Source organism: Pelodiscus sinensis, chromosome 1 (genome assembly GCF_049634645.1).
Source record: "Pelodiscus sinensis isolate JC-2024 chromosome 1, ASM4963464v1, whole genome shotgun sequence".
NCBI classification, from domain to species: Eukaryota; Metazoa; Chordata; order Testudines; family Trionychidae; genus Pelodiscus; species Pelodiscus sinensis.
The window spans coordinates 45,487,235-45,508,290 of record NC_134711.1 but is presented as its reverse complement, the minus strand read 5'-3'; the positions used below and the strand labels follow the sequence as shown (position 1 = coordinate 45,508,290).

Genomic DNA, 21,056 nt, shown 5'->3' with positions numbered 1-21,056 from the left:
GTAACCCTCATTTTACAAGGAGTAAAGAAAGTCAAAGGAAGAGTATGTTTTTCCTTCAACTTCTTGCTGTGTAGACCGCACCAAAAGCTGAAATAAGCTATTTCGACTTAAACTACGAAATTGATATAGCTGAAGTTGTGTAGCTTATTCCGACTTTAGCCCTGCTGTGTAGACGTACCCAAAGAGAGAGAGAGAAAACATGTAAAGGAAGAGAAGCCAGGGGCATTGGCATAAATATATGGATCTGTATAGACTGGTTATGAAGCAGTGATGAATTTTCCAAGTGCCCTTTGAAGGAATTGGAAGTATTCTTTAAAGGTGAAATTCAGTCTCCACCTGCACAAAGTTTGAGCAAACTTTGCAGGGCTTAGAGCAGATGAAATGCACCTCCTTCCTCTGTACCCCATGCTGCTTGCTCTGTATGTGGATCCAATATCCCTTCTCCCAACCTCTTGACAAGTACTATATCAACAATAGTCTGTTCCCTTGAAAGAGGGAGTCTGTCAAGGAATGTGTAACCATCTTGGGGTTCATTAGATAGCACAACAGAGAATGGGAAAGGAATAAAACTTCAATAAAACTATTGGAGAGTATCTCTGGTGACTGGCTGCACATAGTAATGCAGTGTTCCCAACCCTCACCTCCAAGACTCATCTCCAAATTCCCATGCTCATAATACTATCCCTTATAAGGGATTGTCTCTAAATCATAGTGTTCTGCAAGCATATCTCTACGGAGCCCACTTCCCAAAGCATCCCAGTTATGGTGATTCCCCTGTTAGGGAGAGGCAATCAAAAGGTTCAGTGGACAGTAATGTGAACAAGTCCTCTTTCTTCTGGACAGATTTTCCCTGATACTGTATAAAGTTCATTGTGTGAACAATAAAGATAAGACCCAAGTGACTGCTTTCAAGCCTGAAATTTCTCATTTTGAAACTGTGCCTTTCTCACACCTCAACACAAAATGCTGCGTTAAGTGAGATGCATTATGTCAATATTCCACACAGATGCCATGATTTCTAAAGCTCAAAGGCACCGTGACTTCACTATTTTCGTCAATCACTCAGTCTGTCATTAAAAGCACTGGAAAGCAAAACTCACTTGGGCAGTGTTTGTGATTAATATGAAAAACTTTAACATTCCATGTGCCATTACTCCTGCACACGGGAGCAGAAGGGGTAGCATGTCAATAAAGTCTGCTGCAACTCAACCACGGAAGTCACCATTGGCATTGCAGCAAAGGTATGCCCAGGACACAAGTACAGCAATATCCCAGAAGATGTTTTTGTGCATGAATATATTAGCTTAAGCAGAGCAGAGATTTAGTTGGCAAACTATAATTTTATCAGTGACACCATCAGGGTTACAGTATGATTATGTTTCAAGCTTACATTTGCATTCCAGAATAAGTAACATTTTCTTCAAAAAGATGTGTGGGTGGTTTGAATAGGGCAAAAGCTATTACAGTCTTTTTGTTCCTCTTCCTTCTCAGCATAGCTTGGGGCTGGACTTAGCAGGCATTAATGTTTCATAGTCGGTTTGTATTTGAACGGAAATAAGGTACGAAGAAAATTCTGAACATTGGATCTGTTCCTCAATTTGTGTAAATAAAGATAGCTCAATTTGAGACAATGAAATCAATGAAAGTATGTGAATTTACCCTAAGTTTTGACTCGTTACTGCTTCCAGTTCATTTGAGGGATAAGACTAACACAAAACTAATTGACTCCATTCTGCCAGTTTGATGCTAATATAAATTAAGTGGAATGAAAAATCACACATCCACACTTTTTAGCAATTTATAGTTTCTTTGGGAACAATATGAGAAAAGATGCATGCAAAAGCAAAACAAAGCTGCTGCCTGGCAGACAGAATTTGAAGTTCTATGTGATTATTTTCTGGAAGATAGTTCTCTTTCTTTCTGAATATTGAAAATTAGCCCTGTGCCATTGAGAATTATTATCAGACCTTCATTATCTCCTCTCCATATTTCAGTTTGTTTGTTTTGATTCAATTAGTATCATTCTTAAAGATACAGAAAAGGACTGAGTGAAGCTGTAGGCAGCATTCTCATGCCTTCAGTCAGGATTTTAGATGGCTATTTTGTAGTTAGTTAGATACTGTTAGTCTGCTAGGTCTGTTTAGAAAAAAAAGTTACTAAGTATACAGTACGGGGCATAGCTGATCCCTCATCAAGTTTGACCTTGTCCTGGGCTGGATCACTTGGGGTGGTGCAGGGAGAAGCAGTGCTCTATTGAGCCCTTTAACACCCCAGGATTGGAGAGATTTGCCTCTCCAAGTGACAGAAATTGATAAGACTCAAACCAACAGGATTATATATAAACTACTACTGAGCCCTGTATAGAGAATGATTTCATTACTGGAGAGGTGGGTTGGTTTATTAGTAACCATCCTCAGTGACTCTAAAGCAGAGCTATAATTCTGTAGGATGGCCCTAAAACTATAAAAAGCTTGTTATTTTCCTCTCAAATTCTATAGGAATTCTCCATAAGTGACTGAGGGGAGATGATGATGATCCTACTGTTAGCCAGTGCTGTTGGTTGGATCCATAGAAGGCCAATCAGCCACGGATGCCTTGGTGTTCCTCCTTCCTGACCAATATGGTCAGTTCTGGGAGGTTGTACTAGTTCTCTGCCAGGCTTCAGGGGAGACTGCAGAACGAATTAGACTGATTAGCAAAAGAAAACACTAGTTTTTACTAATCTGGCTGCTATCACTGCAGTATTTGAGCACCTCACCATTGTTAGCATACTTTTCCCTCCTGGCATCCTTGTGAAGGAGGAAAGTAGTCTCATTTCCATTTTACTGTTGGAGTACTGAGGGACAGCAAGACTGGGGACAGATTTGCAAAGGTATTTGGGTGCCTAAACATGCAGATAGGTTGTCTAGTGGAATTTGGGAAAAAAAAATGGGAGTTAGCCACTCTTATGCTTATGCACCTAACTGTGCGTAAATACCTTTAAAAAATATCCACAGATGGCTTCTCCAAGGTCATAAGTTTGAAGTGGAGCAGTGAATTGAACCCAGGTTCAGATTTATTCATGATTCCTTGTGGTAGGTTGGGCCAAGATACCGTATTGTCTACCTTAACCATTCTGTATAGCTTTTCAAGAGCTTTAAAATGCAGTGATGCGGTTGTGCAGTGGGGAATGGAAAAGGCCAAGTGACTATGTGAATGATTTATAACTCCTTGAGACTGACTGTTGTGAAAATGAAATCCTGTGGGTAGAACACTGGGTTGCACCTCATCAGGTGAGCACACAAATAGAGATATGCTTTATATGATTTTATTTTTAAGTTGAGCAAGTAATTTATTCAAAGTGGGGGTGGAAATGGGGGTGGTTGGAAAGCCAAAAGGGAGAACTGGTTCTGCTGCTGTACTCATGATTTCCTTTTTTTTTTCTTTCTTTCTTTCTTTCTTTCTTTCTTTCAGTGAGTATGTTTTTGAACACATTAACCCCCAAGTTCTATGTTGCCCTGACAGGCACGTCTTCATTAATCTCAGGTCTTATTTTGGTAAGTACTATATACATTCTTTTCATTTAACACATTATTTGTTATCTACAGTATGATGGACACTGTGTTATGATTTGTAGGGGCAATATTTGGATCTGTCTTTCATTCCTTATTTATGTTTGTGCAGTTCATGGAATTCATAGTATTTTTTTCTAAAATAAAAGCTTCCGTGTCCTTTCTTTTTAAGGCAAGAATAACTGCCAGCAGTCCAGCACAAATGAGCAATCCTCTAATATCTCAAAAAAGAGTTTTCATGTCAAGGGTTGCTATAAACAACTATTTCAAAAATAAAAGCATCCTTTAGAAAGGAGAGAGAGATTCAAAGGCTTTTGATTTGTTCTTTTTAGACGATTAAGATTGATGATGGCCACGGTAGAAGTATCTCATTAAAAAGTGGTAAGGAACCCAATTTCATTGTCTGGTTTCCAAGTGGCAATTATTAAAATGGAAACATTTTAAAATATCAGAAGTTTATATAGATTTATATTTATATGAAAATTATATTTAAGTATTACATTTATATATATTTCAAAATATACATTCTCTTTTAAAACTTTTGACCTTGGTTCTGCAAGCATATGTACTGGGCTCGACCTTAACACCAGCCTAGTTCTAAGTTTCCAGACTACTGCATCTGTTCACAGGAACTCAACCTTATTGACCGCATTCACAGAAACAGTATGACAAGTGTTGAATCCATATAGTTGTTATTACACTGTTTTTCAACCTTGATGCTGGGAGCTAGTTTGTTACTTGAACAAACAAGGGTTGTCTTATATTTTTATTTCTGTGTTGTCATTGCCAAGTTCTTTCTATATAAATAAATCTTACACCTTTATAGCTTGTGATTACTACAATTACATTCTCTCCATATGCAGAGTACTTACAGGAATGCTCTGCATTACAGCAATAATATGAAACAGTTATTATGATCTCTTTGTCTCTCCTCATGCGACATTGCTCTGTGCAACTGTAGGGGCATAAAATGCAGTAAAATAACAATGCAAAAATACTATTACGTGAACTGATATAATGCCTTTTAACCATAAGAAAGTTTGGATTCTGAGCTGAATGTTATATTTTGAGCCCTTCTGTAGGAGAAATGGAATTCAAGATGTTTACATAGCATTTCCACCATCTCATCCTCATTCTTCCCCAGCTTGTCACTGCCTGTTTCATGGTGAACCAGCAGAGCTCAGGTTAAACACAGGTGCACTACAGCTGTTCAAAGAGCTGCCTTGTCTGAGTGTTTACAAGCAACTGAAGACAATTAGTTAATGACTGCATCTTGGGCATTCTTCAGAACTGCCTGAGCTAAGCCCCAAAGCACAGCACAGCTCTTTAGAGTTTAGAGAAATCACTTAGGAAGTGAATGGAGAGGATCAAATCAGGTGTTAGCTACTGCGTCTCCTTTGAGAAGAATACATTCCAAGGGAGATTTTGTATGTTAAAGTCAATACACTTGGAGGATAAAAATGCTAACTGCCACTAGCTAGCAGGGCCAAGAATGATGGGCTTCACTGGCAGAGACCTGTGCTTGGTAGAAAGAGGAATACATGTCTGGCATGTGAAATGTTGGGGAGTGATGAATGAGAGGCAGCAAAAAGGAAAAGAAGCATTAGACAGAACCAGAGACATATGCAGGTCTCTAAGGTAGTGCTGGAACATAGGCACGGGTCACAGGTGGTGGGAGAGAAGTCTATTTATCTATGACTCACCAAGAGACACTGTAGTTACAGCAGAATCAGAGTCTCTGGCATATTTTTTCCTTTTGTTTTACGAAGATCAGACTAACACGGCTACCTCTCCATTACTATTTAATTGTCTGGTGATTTATCACAGCCCTGCTTGCATGAGAAACACCTGAGATCAGTAAATTGATTAGACAAGGGGAAACCAAGGAGCCAACATTATAGAGAAGCTATGACTGTGATGAGGGGAACATGTGGCTAATGAACTGGGTGGTAGAAATTCAGCAGAGGAAAGCTGTTGTAAAAGTGACTTGTGATCACTCAAGACAGCAGTGAGAAGCTGCGATGAGGTAGTACTAGGAGACCACTGATCCATTTAGCTTGGTACCGTAACTTTACCTTTTCTAACTTATATACCATTTCTAACAGGAGGCCCTTCAATATGATGAACTATCACCAATCATAATAAAATATTTCACAGTGAGTGCAATTTCAGAACACTCATTCTTAGCATTAAAAATGAAAATCTTTAAAAGCAGTTTTAATGATTAAATAAATACAAATTAAAAAAAATTAAAAATAAAAATGTTTTCTAAAACAAGTATTCTCTTATCATATCTAAGTTACTGTGATTTGTCATGATCATTGTTCTAATGTCCTTTGGAATTTTCCACCATATGGTCTTTTCTTCTCCCCACTGTGAATTGGCTGTATTTACTAAGCAGAAGGAGAAATCACAGCTACTGCAGAATTTTAGAATAAAAGGGGCAAGTCGATAGTACAGAAGACACCTCATTCAACTCTTGTTTGTGTAATTGCCGATATACAGCAATGACTCTGGTGGTGCTGAGCTTTGCAGAGTTGCTATATGCTAATCTCAGGTTGCTCACACATAACATGGTTCTTTTCCCCCTCTCATTTTGCTTCTCTTTTTCCTCTGATTCCTTGGGTGAAATTCTGGATACTCTGAAGTGCAAGTGTGCTTTGGCTGTGACTCCAGCAGAGCTAAGATTTCATCACTTTTTTATGGTCTGCATAGCAGAAGACTACTTTATTTTTGTTGCAACCAGCCTCGTCGTTAGTGGTCTATGTTACATAATTTAGAACTCAGCGGGACACATTAAAACCATCCCTGTCTCTTCACTTACAACCCATTCATGGGATAAAATCAAGGCCTAAATAAAGATCCTAACAGAACCACAAATACGGGCATGGCAGGGAACTTGAGATCAACCGAGTTGTCCCCCAGCTTGGTTCCAATTCAGTGTGGACTGGACCTCAGCTGTTTTTGGTTACCAGGCCAAAGATGGGTTTCCATTGAGAAAGTGCCTTGAGGCTGTGCCTGTTTATGAAAAAGAGTCCAGTAAACTCTCCAAACCTGAAGCCGTTCTGGGGAGCGTTATCCAACAACCACGTTCTCTGACATGGTTGTATTTGTAGCGTACCCATGGCCCCAGAGAGAGTCTTGGTGAACAACTGCATCTTGCACAGCCTAAAAGTGTTTAAACTTCAGTTCTGATAAACTAGGGGAGGGAATGAATGCCAGGGTCTCAGACCCTTCACCAAGAATGTTCTGTCGCTCTCCCTCTGGAGCTCAGTGACAAGGACAGACGGTAAGAGCGTTCTGGCACAATTCAACTGATGCAATGATTGCAGGCAAGAGTTAGATTCTGAATGGCCTTGCAATCAACACCTGGAATTGCACTAGAAATAAATGGGGAATCAGTGCAAGCCACAGAGCATACCTGTTGAGTTCACAATGTCCTGACTCACTTAAGATCTGTGCAGTTGCATTCACTGAACCTTTAAAGCAGAGTGTTGGAGAGCATCAGACTTTTGATACTTTTGGTACGCTGGTACAGGAAGTCATTAGAAAGAGATTGTGAAGCCAGCAGGAGGTATTCATGAATGTTCATGAATATGATGCTTAACTCTGCTGGCTAACTATCATACTATCTACTACATGGGTGCAAAGAGTTAACTCACTCCTAGATGGCTGTTTGTGGGAAGACAGACAATGGCTGTTGATAGCCCAGTTGCTGATGCTTAACAAATAATACAGACTGTATGAAGTGTTGTTGTAGCCCTATGGATCCTGGGCTATTAGACTATGTACACACTGTATGTGGGTATATGTTTTGTTGCTCAGAGATATGAATACGCCACGCCCTTGAGTGATGTAAGTTACACTGGACTAAACGACTGTGTGGACAGCACTATGTCCCACCAACATAGCTACCATATTTACAGGGGCTGGAATAATGAAACGGATGAAAGTGCTCTCTTCCATCAGTTAGAGCATTTGCATTGATGCAGCTGCACCGCTGCAAGCTTTGTAGAGTAACAATAGCCTTAGCGAGAAAGGTGGGTGAGGTAGTAGTGTTTTTCATTGGACCAACTTCTGTTGGTGAGACAAACATCCAAGTTACTTTGTCCCTTAAACACTACAGATGTCTCTTGCTTTTGGAGCTGTATCCCCATCTCATTTTGAACAACAGGCTGGTTGATAATGGGGGTAGAGCAAGGGGAGGAAATCTAAGCAGGGAATCCTTAAACAAAGAACTTGGAAACTGATAAAATCCCCAGTTCTGAAAAGGAAGAGAGGCAAATTGTAGCTGCTCATGGGGATACCAGGACTAAGTTAGGCCTAAGTCTTGAGAGAGATGTTAATATTAAGTAGGACTGTTGATTTTGTAAACAAAGTCCTTTTATTATTTTAGTCTTTTTATCTCTGACAGTAATGTTCCTATGGTCCAATAAATGGGGTTGCTTGGAACAAGCTGCAGTGTGGCATAGCGAGGGTGTTATGTACCCGGGGGCAAAGGAAAAATCTGCGCCCTTCCCCGCCGCTGCCGCCGTGTGGCTGGGCCCTGAACCTAGTGCACGGCTGAACCCGAACTGGGCGGCGGGGGGGGGGGGGGAGAGAGCTTGTATTCTGTCTTCCCCCTCCCCCTCCCGTGCAGACAAGCCTTAAGTCTTATTGAAAGTCATTGAGGCCAGAGTGGTGTTTTTATAATGTATACAGTGCTTAATGTATGCCAGGGCTTGCACCCCTAGACTTGGCAAGTCATAGCCTTGGTACCTCTGGGCTTGCCATCCCCTTTCTGAAAGTAAAAATAAATTGTTTGAGCACTAGCAGATAATTGCTTGAGCCCCAGCACTTTTTTTCACTACAATTTAAGGACTGAAAGTAGCCCTACTACTCACTGCTTTTGGTGTCATGCATACATCCAGTGTTTGTGTGGGTTAAAAGTGACTTGTAAAGCTGGATAGTTATTTTAAAAATAAGTTACAGTAAAACTCCATTAGTCCGGCATCCAATGCTCCAGGACTCCTGATGGTCCGGCACCATCAGGAACCCGAAAGTGCTGGGGCAGCCGGACAGGAACTGACCAGCAGCTGAATCGGGGAAGCCGGGAGCAGAGCAGCTGGGGTGCTGCCGGGTTGGTCTGGTAGTGCTGCCCCTCGGGGCTGCGGGACCAACCCGGCAGCACCCCAGCTGCTCTTGGGGACGCCTGGGGCAGAGCAGCTGGGGTGCTGCCGGGTTGGTCCCGCAACGCCGAGGGGCGGCGCTACAAGACCAACCCGGCAGCACCCCAGCTGCTTTGCCCCAGGGGTCGGGATTCAGCCACTGCTGAAACTGACCAGCAGCGTCAGTTTCACCAGCAAGCTGAATCCGGACGCCTGGGGCAGAGCAGCTGGGGTGCTGCGGGGTTGGTCTTGTAGCGCCGCCCCTCGGCGCTGCGGGACCAACCCGGCAGGACCCCAGCTGCTCTGCCCCAGGGGTCCCCAAGTCAGCCGCTGCTGAAACAGATCAGCGGCTGATTCCAGGAAGCCCGGGGCAGAGCAGCTCTGCCCCGGGCTTCCTGGAATCAGCCGCTGATCTGTTTCAGCAGCGGCTGAATCGGGGACCAACCGGGCAGTACCCCAGCTGCTCTGTCCCAGGCATCCCTAAGAGCAGCTGGAGGGCTGCTGGGTTGGTGCCATAGTGCCGCCCCTCGGCGCTGTGGGACCAACCCGGCAGCACCCCAGCTGCTCTATTGCAGGCATCCCCGATTCAGCTGCTGCTGAAACTGACCAGCAGTGGCTGAATCAGGGACTCCTGGGGCAGAGCCTGACTATCGTAAGGGGGGGCTATGAGGGGTCTGGGGTGGCATCCCCTCCCACCCCACTCCAGACCCCTCATAGCCCCCCCTTCTGATAGTCCGGCATATCTGATAATCCGGCACCCCCTGGGTCCTAAAGGTGCCGGATTATCGGAAGTTTACTGTATCTTTAATAATAACAGAGATTTATTTAGGAGTTTCTTTAAAAAGTGTCTTTTTAGAAGAGACTATTTGAAAATCAATTCCTCCTCACCTCACCTGCTAAGATCATAGTTCAGGGTTCTGTGTTTTCCCTACAGTGATTAATAGCATTACTAAATGTAAAGCCGGGTAAACAGCTCCCTGTTCTGGTTTAGGTGTTTCATTAGCAGGTGGAGGGGCACAAACACACATGAACCACAGAACAGGCACACGAGAAAAGGAGACAATGAACAAATGTAATAAAGAGATGAGCGAAGAATTACAAATAATAGGCCTGATCCTAGACTGCCTCCACAGAGCCTCAGGAGGATTGGAGGAAAGGTACCTCCCATTTCATCTCTGATCCTTGGTTTCAGTGGGGGTTAGGGATGAGACGGTGTAGGAGCTGCTTATGGCATCTCTAGGGGCATGTCTACACGACAAAGATTGACCCTCCGGAGGTTGATTGTCTAGTGTTCAATTTAGGGGGTTTAGAGTCCAGTAGAGTGACATCACTTACTGCATGGAAATAGTGGCGCTCCATTTCCCTATGAGGACACTTGAGGATTGGGAGAAGAAGCATTTCTTATCTGACACATGTGAAGGACTCTGCTGTGGTGAAGAGGAAGCAACTCAGTACCATAATGACCTGAAGGATTAGTTGTAGGAAATGATGTGGGGTCTGAGGTGAGAGGACTGTCTTCTGGGAGTAGACAGTGGCTTGGGAGGGAAGGTGTTAAATTAATCTGAACTACCATGTAGCGCTTGACCCTCCCTGCAGAAACTGATTTAGTGCCAGCCTTTGTGACCAGAACCTGCAGGTTGGCTGGTACGTCATTTTGAACTTAGCCCTGCAGATTTTCAGTAAATCCACTTACTAATTCCTCGGGGGAAAATATAGATTAATAATGGGCTGATGTTTTGTACAGGGCTACGTAAGCAGTTTCAGGTATTGGAAAGGACTGTACTCAGAAATACGGAAACACTACAAAAAAAAAAAAAGAGAGAGAGACAGACAGAGAAAGAGAAAGGCCATTCATGCACAGTTTCCAACCTAATCAATATCAGGAAGTACTGCAAATTTTTCAAGAACCCTTTACTTGAGTCATCTTCTGCCTTTTACCGTACTGAAGTTTGCTTTTATTCCAATATTACCTCAAAACCTTCTGAGACTATCTCATTACTAATGTGTGTGTTTATCATATGTTCAATCAGAAAGAATTTTTACATTTATCTTCATTTTCAGAGCTGATTTTATGGTTCCTGCAATACATGCACCACTGCCCTCCAAATAAAATTTGTATTTTCATTATGGAAGTATCAGAAATATATGTTTGTGTACATATAATTGTCCTGACAATAAAATGTATTAGTTGGAGGGCTGATCTCCCAAAGAAAAACTACTGGTGATTATAATACAGGGATCAGTCCAGCAGCACAGGGGATGCATTAGTGGTTCTGTAAATATGAGTGGGGAGGGAGATATTGATTGGATAGTGGAAAAACCAGTCTCATTATTTTCATCTCTTTCCTTTTATGGTTTCTGAGAAATGCTGAGTGATAAATAAGAAATGTTAAGAATGGATAAATAAATGCTAATAAATGTAAAGTAAAATCTAAATAGATGCAAGGGCATTAATCATACACATTAGATTCCTTGGAGAACAGACATAAAATTTGCACTGGTAATGTGATATTGTCTGCTTCTGTTCTAGATATTTGAGTGGTGGTATTTTCGCAAGTATGGGACATCATTCATTGAGCAGGTCTCCGTGAGTCACTTGCGCCCTCTGCTGGGTGGGGTGGACAATAACTCCCCCAACAACTCTAACACAAGCAATGGGGACTCTGATTCAAATCGACAGAGTGTTTCAGGTAAGCGTATTTCTGTCTGCTGCAAACAATTAACTGTCAGCATCACTCTTCTCTCTTTCTTCCCTCCCCCCCCCCAATTTAACTAAGCAGTTGGTGGCTTTTTACTATGTTTCAACTGCAGAGAGAGGATAAAATATCCCCTTTGCTCACACAACATGGTATTCGCTGGACATTGGTTTTAAATCTTCACTTTACATTTTAATTGGTCTGCCTTCTTTGTATTCAGAAATTAAATCATAGATCATTCATATATAAATACTGTTTATTAATGCTATAAGCCTGTTCCCAGGAAAAGCAAAGTGAAAACTAGCTGTATATAAAGACATGTTGGTTTTATTTGTTTGGTATGGTTTGGAATTTACATTGGATGAAAATTTGTGTAAAATAATATGAAAAGAACTGCAGATCACTTGGTATGGTCAAAAGTCAAAACATGAGTTTTTACAATTCAGATGTCTTGAAGTCAGTTCATAAGGAGAAAAGCAGAACTGTTGTTTCTGTACGGAGTTTATCCAAGGCGAAAGAAATATCTGTTTCTAGTAGTGATTAAGGTCCTGATACTGTAAAGAATTACTCACATGTATAGAGATAGACATGTACCTAAGTATTTGCAGGATCAAGGCCTAAGAAGATGATGCCTGAAAGCCAAATTACGTCCACATCTAATTAGCAACATAGCGAAATTAGGAGAAGTAAAACATTCCTACAGATATTCTCTCTCTCTCTCCATCTCCCTGAAGGTATAGATATGGAGGTGTAAGCCAGAGCTTTATACCTAGCATGAAATGTTGACCTTACTGAAGTCTGTATTCTCACTGAAATCAATAAAACCAGGATTTCAAATCCAATAGATGATTGGAGAACATATTGGAATGGGGGTAACAATCTGCTGCTTGTTTGGACCAGTCCCAGACTGGAGAGAAATTGTACCTCCCAGGGGTACTGCAAAAATGGTGCAAACTATGTGCCCCCCTTAGATAGGGCAGGTTGTAAAGCACAATCTTACCTTCAATCATGACCACATAAGACTAACTGTAAAATTGTCTTGTTTTCAAATAAAAAATTGACTAATTGCTCAGAGGTAATTATGTCTTTCTAAAAGCTGATTGCTTGGATTGTATTAGAATAAACAAAAGACAGACATTTCCCCTGAACTTCAGAAGTTTCTTAGAAGTGACACCCATTCTTTTTACGTTACAGTTGTAAAAGGCAAAGCAGTTCTTTGTTCTTTTTCAGAAATACTTGGTTTAATGAGTCCATTATCAGGAAAATCACAGAAAGGTCTCAAGCGTATCCATCTGCTTTTGCAGTGTATTCTTTTTACCTTATTGTGAACAGTTCATAAGCACCATTTGCTTTTCATTTTAGTAAGTAGCAGCACTGTGGTTTGCAATAATTTAGAGACTGGTTCTGTTCCTGACTTTGGCATTGATTTGCTGTGTGATTTTTAGGCAAGTCATATGCAGCTAGATTTTTGAAAGAGGCCTCTGGTTTTTTATGCTTCATGTGGGATGCCTCGTGCCTGGTTTTTTGAGGTGCTCAGTATGACAGCTCCCATTAATTCAAAGGGAGTTCTGAGTGCTGTACATAAAATCCTTGGTGTCTTAGGATCCAGAAACTGAGATTCTCAAATTCAGTGTTTACTTCCGACAATTGGCCTTAATTGTGTTGTGTGTCTCTAATAAGAGCTGTATTATCTTTCTGTATCCTGGTCATTTCTGACGCACATTGAGATGCTTGCATGAAAGGTGAAGACATGAAATTGATTTGATTGATTGATTTTTTTTGATTGTGGACACGTGTTTATGTGCCCTGTGTTCATATGAAGACAGTATTAGCACATAAGAAATACAGGCAGTCCCCGGGTTACGTACAAGATAGGGACTGTAGGTTTGTTCTTAAGTTGAATTTGTATGTAAGTCGGAACTGGTACATATTGTAGGGGAAACTCTAGCCAAACATTTTTTTTAGTTTTGGATAGCATAGGGAAAGGTTAACTCCCCTCTAATGTTTGTTTTGCTGTCTGTTCCCCTGTTCAGAAGATTTCACATCTATTTCTGTTCCTGTGACAAACTCAGGACTAAAGGAGTAACTCATCAAATACCAAACAGCTCTGCACCATGCTTTGAGCTAATAGCTTTATTTCCACACACCACCCAGGGTTCTAGGAGGAGGGTCCTTTTTTTGCTAACACAATGAGGCCAGCACTTTGTTTGTTTTGGTGGAGTCTTTGTTTGCCCAGGGAGCCCAGCATGTATAGGGGGAGGAGGGGCGGAGAGGCTGCTTTTGTCTGCTGTTCGGCAGCCTGTTGCTCAGGGGAGGGGGCAGCCTGTTGCTGGCAGCGGGGGAGGGGGGAGGCGTGCAGGATGCAAGGCCGCGTGGGGGGGGGGGGGGCAGCGGGCGTGGGGAGGCACTTTTCCTCTGCCTGGCAGCTCTGCGGGATCCCTGTCCCTGTGGCCAGCTGCTGCAGGCAGAGGCCAGTTGGAGCCGGCCGAAGAGGAGGAGGAGGTGGATTCTAGGACCCAGGTGAGCGAGCCCCGGGGACGCTGCTGCGCTCCGGGAGCCCGGCATGTATAGAGGGGAGGAGGGGCAGAGAGGCTGCTTTTGTCTGTTCGGCAGCCTGTTGCTCAGGGGAGGGGGCAGCCTGTTGCTGGCAGGGGGGTGGGGGGGGCAGCGGGCGTGGGGAGGCACTTTTCCTCTGCCCGGCAGCTCTGCGGGACCCCAGTCGGAGCCGGCCCGAGGAGGAGGAGGATCCTAGGACCCAGGTGAGCGAGCCCCGGGAATGCTGCTGCGCATGTGCGGGAGTTGCCTCACCCCGTTCGTATCTAGGGATCCGACGTAAGTCGGATCCACGTAAGTCGGGGACTGCCTGTAGTCCTAAAATGTGGTGATGAAAAGGAGGGTTGTGTTGTGGTGATGGCACTGGATTTGAATTTAGAGATTTGGGGTCCAGTTTGTGGCTCTATCACAGTCTTCTGTTGTGTGCAGATCACCTAAAGGCTGATTTCCAGATGTGTTCAGCACCTACAGCTACTATTGTAGGGTCTTGATCTCTCTGTGCTTCATTTTCTCATCTGTAAAATGGGGATGATAGAACTTGCCTATTTTGTGGGAGTGTTCTGAGGATTAATGCCTTATTGCTTCCCATGTGCATGGATACTCCTGTGAAAGGAGCCACATAGGTATATAGATAGGACACCAGAGGGTAGGAGGAAATATATTCTCTTTCTTAGAGATTGTTGAGGAATCAGATCTTACAGAAATGAGAATGTGGTCTATGCTTCTGTAGGTTCAACAAAATCCATGTCTCTTTCTCCCAGTTTATATTTTCATTTAGATAACGTGTGACGTTTCAAGAAATGTAACTGCTTTTTAAGAAAACCGAAGACCCCTTTACGCACATGTAACTGTTGTGACCTCGTCTTGCTGTTCAGCACCTATACACTAGGCCTTGTCCACACTGGCAGTGTCATGTAGGGTACAGGCACTACACATGTAGCAGCATGCCACAAAGACAAGCAGACTGTGTCCACACTGTGATTTGTAGCTGTGCATCCGTGAAAGTCTCTAGCAGTGGGGAGGCAGCATGGAAAGTATTGGATGGACAGTAATCTGTTGTTCTCCATGTCCACTGAAAGTAGGGTTAACCAGCAGCAACAAAAATTTCAGCTTAATCTGCAGCAAGGGAGATTTTGGTCTGATATTCTAGTTGTAAGGGCAGTTAAGTTCTGGAATAGGCAGTTAAGGGACGGTTTGGAAACCATTGGAAGTTTTAAAAAACAGGCTGGACAAATACCTGCCATGGATGGTCTAGTTTATTTGGTTTTGCCTCATTTTAGGAATGTGGACTTGATGACCTCTCAAGATCCCTTCTACTCTATATTGCTATGATTCTGTGACTGTGCATTAGATCCTGACTTCCTTAATAATGCTATCATATAATCCTTCCGGATCACTGCACGGCGATGATACCCTGTGAAATAAATCAGTACTCCCAACTTCACTGTAGAGTGAGAGCCTGAAAAGACAGAATACTCTTCAGTGAGACCTCGCTAGTTATTTAGTAATTGGGACAATACTGTGATCTGTCAATATCCAGTTATACAATGTGCTTTCCAGGATATTGTAAATCAAAATAGAGATATTCACTCCTCATTTCTATATATAAATGGCTCACGATGTCTGTTTTATGTTGGATTCCCCTCTGATTTCTTATGCCGGCATTTGTTTATTGGAGTGTAACAGATATCCGTCATCAAACTACTATGAGTATGGCAATTCTATTCAGCCTCTGTTATGAGGTGATGCAAAGATAGAAACAAAAGGGAACATCTTACATAACCCGCCAAACTGGTGCTCAGCTGCTCCCAGATGGGGCAGATTAGAAAGGAGGTAAAACACCTTTTCCCCCCTCTTGGACTATCCCAACCAGGTGTTCTGACTTATGCACCCAGTGATGTAGTCCAATAACTTTAAAGTTAAGCAATCAAGCAGAAAGAATGACATCACAGTCATCAAGCCAATGTTAACTGCCGTATTGCAATCAGAGTAACAGGACCATTTAATTATTCTTCAGGGACTGAGATGCCTGATTTTATCTTAATTCTTACTATGATTTGAAAAATTATATTTTGTATTAATCACTGGAGACAAGCATGGCAAACAGTCACCCTCTCCAGCCATACTTTAAGGTGTCTGGAAACTGATCAAGCACCTCTGCTGCTGCAGGAGTATGGGCTTCTGACCTTAGCTCGCTGCTGTAATGATTTAGACTACAATGAATAATGAATTCTTATAGGGTTGTCTTCATTGTAGCAAGTTACAGTGTTTTGCTAACAGAATGTAATATTGAGGTGAGAATTTTATTACAATAAAATCTTTCCTTACAAGTGATGTAATCTAAGAAGAGTCTGTTTTGGACTAAAATATAGTAGAACTCCTCCTTTCCATCACCACAGGCCAAATTCAAGCTCAGATGCTTCTGCAAGGTAGAACCACAGTTGAGGATAATGTGGCTCAGATGGGCTCAGGGCTGGAGAGGACCTACCTCTCTCCTGAGGGAGCAGTGATAGAAATGTAGCCGTGTTAGTCTGGTGTAGCTGAAACAAAATACAGGACCATGTAGCACTTTAAAGACTAACAAGATGGTTTATTAGATGATGAGCTTTCACGGGGGGGTTAAATTTGTAGGGACTTCATCCAAAACAAAAAACACATAAGGACTCCCTGGCAGCCATTCCCTTTTGCTGCCTAGGTGAGACTAGTCTTCTGGTCTGACTGAGCTCTACTCAGCACAGAAACCAGAGGGATGGAAGGGTAATGGCAAATGTAGTCATGTAACACCTTGGTGTGCCCTGACATTGCTTGGTGGAAAGGTAGCTTAAAAGGCCAGTATGAAGCAGCTTCTGGACCATTCTAAGTTACCGTACAGTTCAAGCCAGCCTCGGGGGGTGCAAAGGCGATTTTCAAGGCTGCTCTAAGTTACACCTCTCTGTTTTAAAACATAAATATTTCATTAAATGTACATATATTTTATGAGTTTTAAAATACCTGTTACAAAAACAGAGCAACAATAATTACATTAATTCCAGGTCAGGAGACCAGAAATATCCAACACCTCTTACACACTCAAGTAACAGCTCACTTCCCTTTGTTTGGCTTTCTGTCTCTGATCTCCATTCCATAACCTCTTCTGGCAAGGATGTAATTGCAGTGATTTACCTAGATGCCTTACCTGCCTGAAACAAGACAACTTGTGGCTAATAACTCATTGGTAACAAAACAGGAGGAAGGTAAAAAGGGGTCTCCCACAACTACGTTTTTCTCCACCCGTGTTTTTGCTCCCTCTAAGCTCCTACCGTTTGCCACATTACTAAGCCTTACACATATGTTTTGCCATTAGGAGCTGATCCTGGGAGCTGTTGACCACCTGCAATTCCATTTCTCAGACTGCCAAAGGAATTGCTGCAAATTTCTGCAGTAGGTTTTCTTTGCCTGCCATTCCAATGCCTCTTCCCACGCAGCCCTGGCCCCTAGCAATGGAGGACATGAAAAAATATCCCTGCTTGACTCTCATGCTCTATATCTATTTCTGATAGTGTGTATGCAATGTTGTTATAGCCCCACCACTCCCAGGATATTAGAGAGACAAGCTGGCTGAGGAAATATCTTTAACTGGACCAGCTTTTATCTGGTCTTTCTCGCCAACAGAAGTTGGACCAGTAAAAGATATTACCTCATCCAGCTTGTCTCTCTAATATCCTTCATCTTGTCTCTCTTTTTCTCATTGTGACAGAATAGGTGACTCTTCATTATGTCTCAGGATCAGGCCTATCTAGAGGTGCCCGTTAGATACCAGGGCAATTTAGCATCATACTTTTTCTGCAGTGAGATCCTGGTGAATTGACATGATGGCATTAGCATTTCATAGCAGAAAATGTTCTGGTTGACATTTGATTGTGATGAAAAGTAGACTGATAACAGGTCATGTTCCAGTAATGCTGGCAAAACAAGGTAGAAGGTTTGCTGTCACTTGCATGATGTGTATTACAACAAATGGTTTGCAGCAAAATTATAAGCTGACAAACAGTGCATTTCTGGATCTTTAGTTGTGAATACTGGGTCTGATTCTGGTCTCACTTTCTTTGGAGTAAATCAGGAGTGCTTCTGTAGAAATCAGCAGAGTTCCACTGGTGTAAAACTTGTGCAAATGAAACCAGGATGACAATTTTGTGTTCGAAAAGCTTTAGGAACTGAATGCTATTAATCTTGTAAACTCTGTTCTAAATGATATTGTTGTTGGGGATTTTCTTATGTGTCCCTGCTGGTGAGATGGATTTGGATATGAATCTGGGAAACTTATAATTTTATTTTATTTTTGTGTAAGAGGAGCAAAACATATGAAACTCTTTTAGTGTTCCCAAGCCTGAGCCATGAACTTTCCACTGCCAATCAATCTTAGCATCCCTTGTCAATCCTGGGGTGGATACAAGTCAAGCAAGGTCAGCAGCTGGTGCCACAGATATCTAGGGAGGGGGGTTATTTCAAATGCTGAAGAAAATTAAAGCAGCCAATTGTAGCTGAGATTCTCAGTGATTTACAACAATGACTAGACAATGAAGTTTCCCTTTGGAAATAACAAATCCATGGGGGGACAGTTAATTACAGGATTTTTCAACACAATAATCCAAGATATGATCCTCCCCCTCTGCCCCTCACTCATTATGGTAAATGTGAAACCTGGCAGTAATCAGAACAATTGTTCTAATCTTCCATTTGGAGCTTAGTTAGAGGTTGTTTTTTCGAATGCTATAATTTGTTAACCCTAAATTGTAAGAAAATGATTGTTTGAAAGGGATAGAATGGGAAGAAAGATATATTTACCTGTGTCTTCATGGCATTATTTTGCTATTTGGTTGCATGGGAAATAAAAGCAGATACCGTGATAGTTTTCTGATGAATGTCCATATTGAGTTGTAATTTTGAGGAGGTTAATTGATGTATATTTCTGTGTTTCCTTGTGACAGAATGCAAAGTGTGGCGAAATCCATTAAACCTATTTAGAGGAGCTGAGTATAACAGGTAAGTGTCACAGGAGTTTGTTGTGCAGTAGCATAGCCCCAAGAAGCACATAGAGAACAGTCTAAATACCAAGCAAATTACCTTTTCGACAACATTCTCATGCTTCAAGTTTTCAACTTGTGTTTTCTACATGATAAATGTTTTTGAATGGGAAGGGATTTAGCTCCATATCCAAGAGCCCAGTGATTCTGCAGTTTGCTATATTGTTAGAACACCTACAAAATCTAAATTTTTAAAATGTCTAGTACTTCTTAACAATATGGTGGTAGTTCTTTTCAAATTGATAGTAACAGAGTAATCAAGAGGGTTGTAGTTAGCTTCCATGGGTCTTAACTTTTGAATAGGTCTATATTCATTTCCAGTGTGTATTTTTTAAGATGCTGATTAGCCTAAGTCAGTGTTTCTCAATGTGATCCACGAAACCACTTTGAGAAAGCTGCTAACTTTTCATACCAGTTTGTTTATCTAATGACGCCATGGCTGTTGAGCCTCATGGCTCCCATTGGCTCCGGTTCAGCATTTGCTGCCAAGGGGAGCCATGGAAAGCATCATGGGCCAGGCTGCCACTTCCCACGGCTCCTCTTGCCAGCAAATGATGAACTGAAGTCAATGGGAACTGCAAGGCTTCGTGGCCATGGTGCTGGTAAAAAAAACATCAGTGTGCCAGTTAGCAGCTTTCTCAAAGTGGTTTTGTGGACCACTTTGAGAAACACTGGCCTAAGTATAACTATGATAGCTCTTTCAAAGTATAAGACAATGCACTGTAGAGAACAATTATGCATTTGTAGGGAGGTGAAATGGAAGAACCAGTAGATCATGTCCATCTCTCATTTGTAGGATTCCCGTTGAGTGTAGATGTGCTGTATGTGTGTCTTCTTATCCAATCAGTGTCTGACTTTGTTGGCACTTTTGCAGGTATATGTGGGTGACAGGAAGAGAACCTTTGACCTACTATGATATGAATCTTTCAGCGCAGGATCATCAAACGTTCTTTACATGTGACACAGATCATTTACGGCCTGCAGATGCCAGTAAGAAAATGTATTTTTTCTGTGTGTTTAATGAAAGTTTTCAACTGGGGTCAGCAGAAATTTGTCTTCAGGGATCAATTCCCTCAGATACATTAGCAAAGACATATTTCAGTGATACTTCCCTGAGTAAAATATTGGAACTTGTGGAATCAGATTATTAAACACATAATTATGAAATGATTATACTGTCTGCTGCAATGCCAATTGATGCACTGGGTCAAACACAACCCTCATTTACACAGATGCTACAGTCATCTAAATGAAGTAGAACTCAGCCCTATGTTTCACTGACCCATTGAAACTGGAAGCTGTAGGGAGCAATGGAAACTGTTGATAACCTACTTTCATGCAAGAGATTCTAAAACTGTGTTAAATATTTCTTGAAGAATGCATTAGATAATGTGCTTTGTGATGCAAAACAATGACATACAGATCCTGAGCCCCTCCCCCATCGTCTCCCCACCCTATCCCCAGTCCCAGATTCTTACCCAGAGAGGAGTCAGGCTGAAGAGCACCATCCCTATTAGGGGCCAGGCAGATCTGGGAACCCAAAATCCATCCTTTTTCTGCATTTTCATTTCCCCAGGAAGCACCGAAAGCCCAGATTCAATCCTGCCACCTTCCTATAGACCAGAGGTTCCCAGTGCCCACGGACACTGGAAGGATGGCGAAGGGTGTGTTTGTATAAGAGAGAGAGAGAGAGAGAGAGAGAGAGAGAGAGAGAGACGGATCAATGGCCTAGGAGGTGCAAGGAGACGCATTCTAATTTGACCCAGCCACCGTTCCATAGTGACAGAAGGGTTGATGGGCCTAATTTATAGATCTGGTCAAGGGCCATAGGGTGGTGGTGGGGGTCAAGGCTCCCAGGACGCCTCACCTTCTTGCACCCTTGTGGGAAGAAGAGGGTCGCCTATGTTTTCTTCTTCCCCGTTAGTCCAACAGTGCAGCTCTGTTCATGAACATGCCCTGCTCCAAATTTAGCTGTAAACATAGGTTTAATTAAATGAAAGATTAACCATAGGAGTTGAGGAGAGCGACTGAAATTGATTGTATCTT

The 21,056-nt window shown here is 42.3% G+C and overlaps 1 protein-coding gene across 8 annotated transcripts in view; it reads left to right on the top strand.

The window, feature by feature from the left end:
• The window catches only part of ST7 (suppression of tumorigenicity 7), a 247,299-nt gene that overhangs the window by 115,808 nt on the left and 110,435 nt on the right, over positions 1-21,056 (top strand). For 7 of the 8 annotated variants that reach the window (XM_075929169.1, XM_075929170.1, XM_075929167.1 and 4 more), the window contains exons 2-5: positions 3,454-3,536; positions 11,229-11,388; positions 18,915-18,969; positions 19,885-20,000. In XM_075929169.1, the coding sequence (XP_075785284.1) occupies positions 3,454-3,536; positions 11,229-11,388; positions 18,915-18,969; positions 19,885-20,000 (414 nt within the window). Of the gene's footprint in view, positions 1-2,514; positions 3,273-3,453; positions 3,537-11,228; positions 11,389-18,914; positions 18,970-19,884; positions 20,001-21,056 lie in introns of those variants that run through there. The other variant, XM_014573358.3, reaches the window with a different exon arrangement.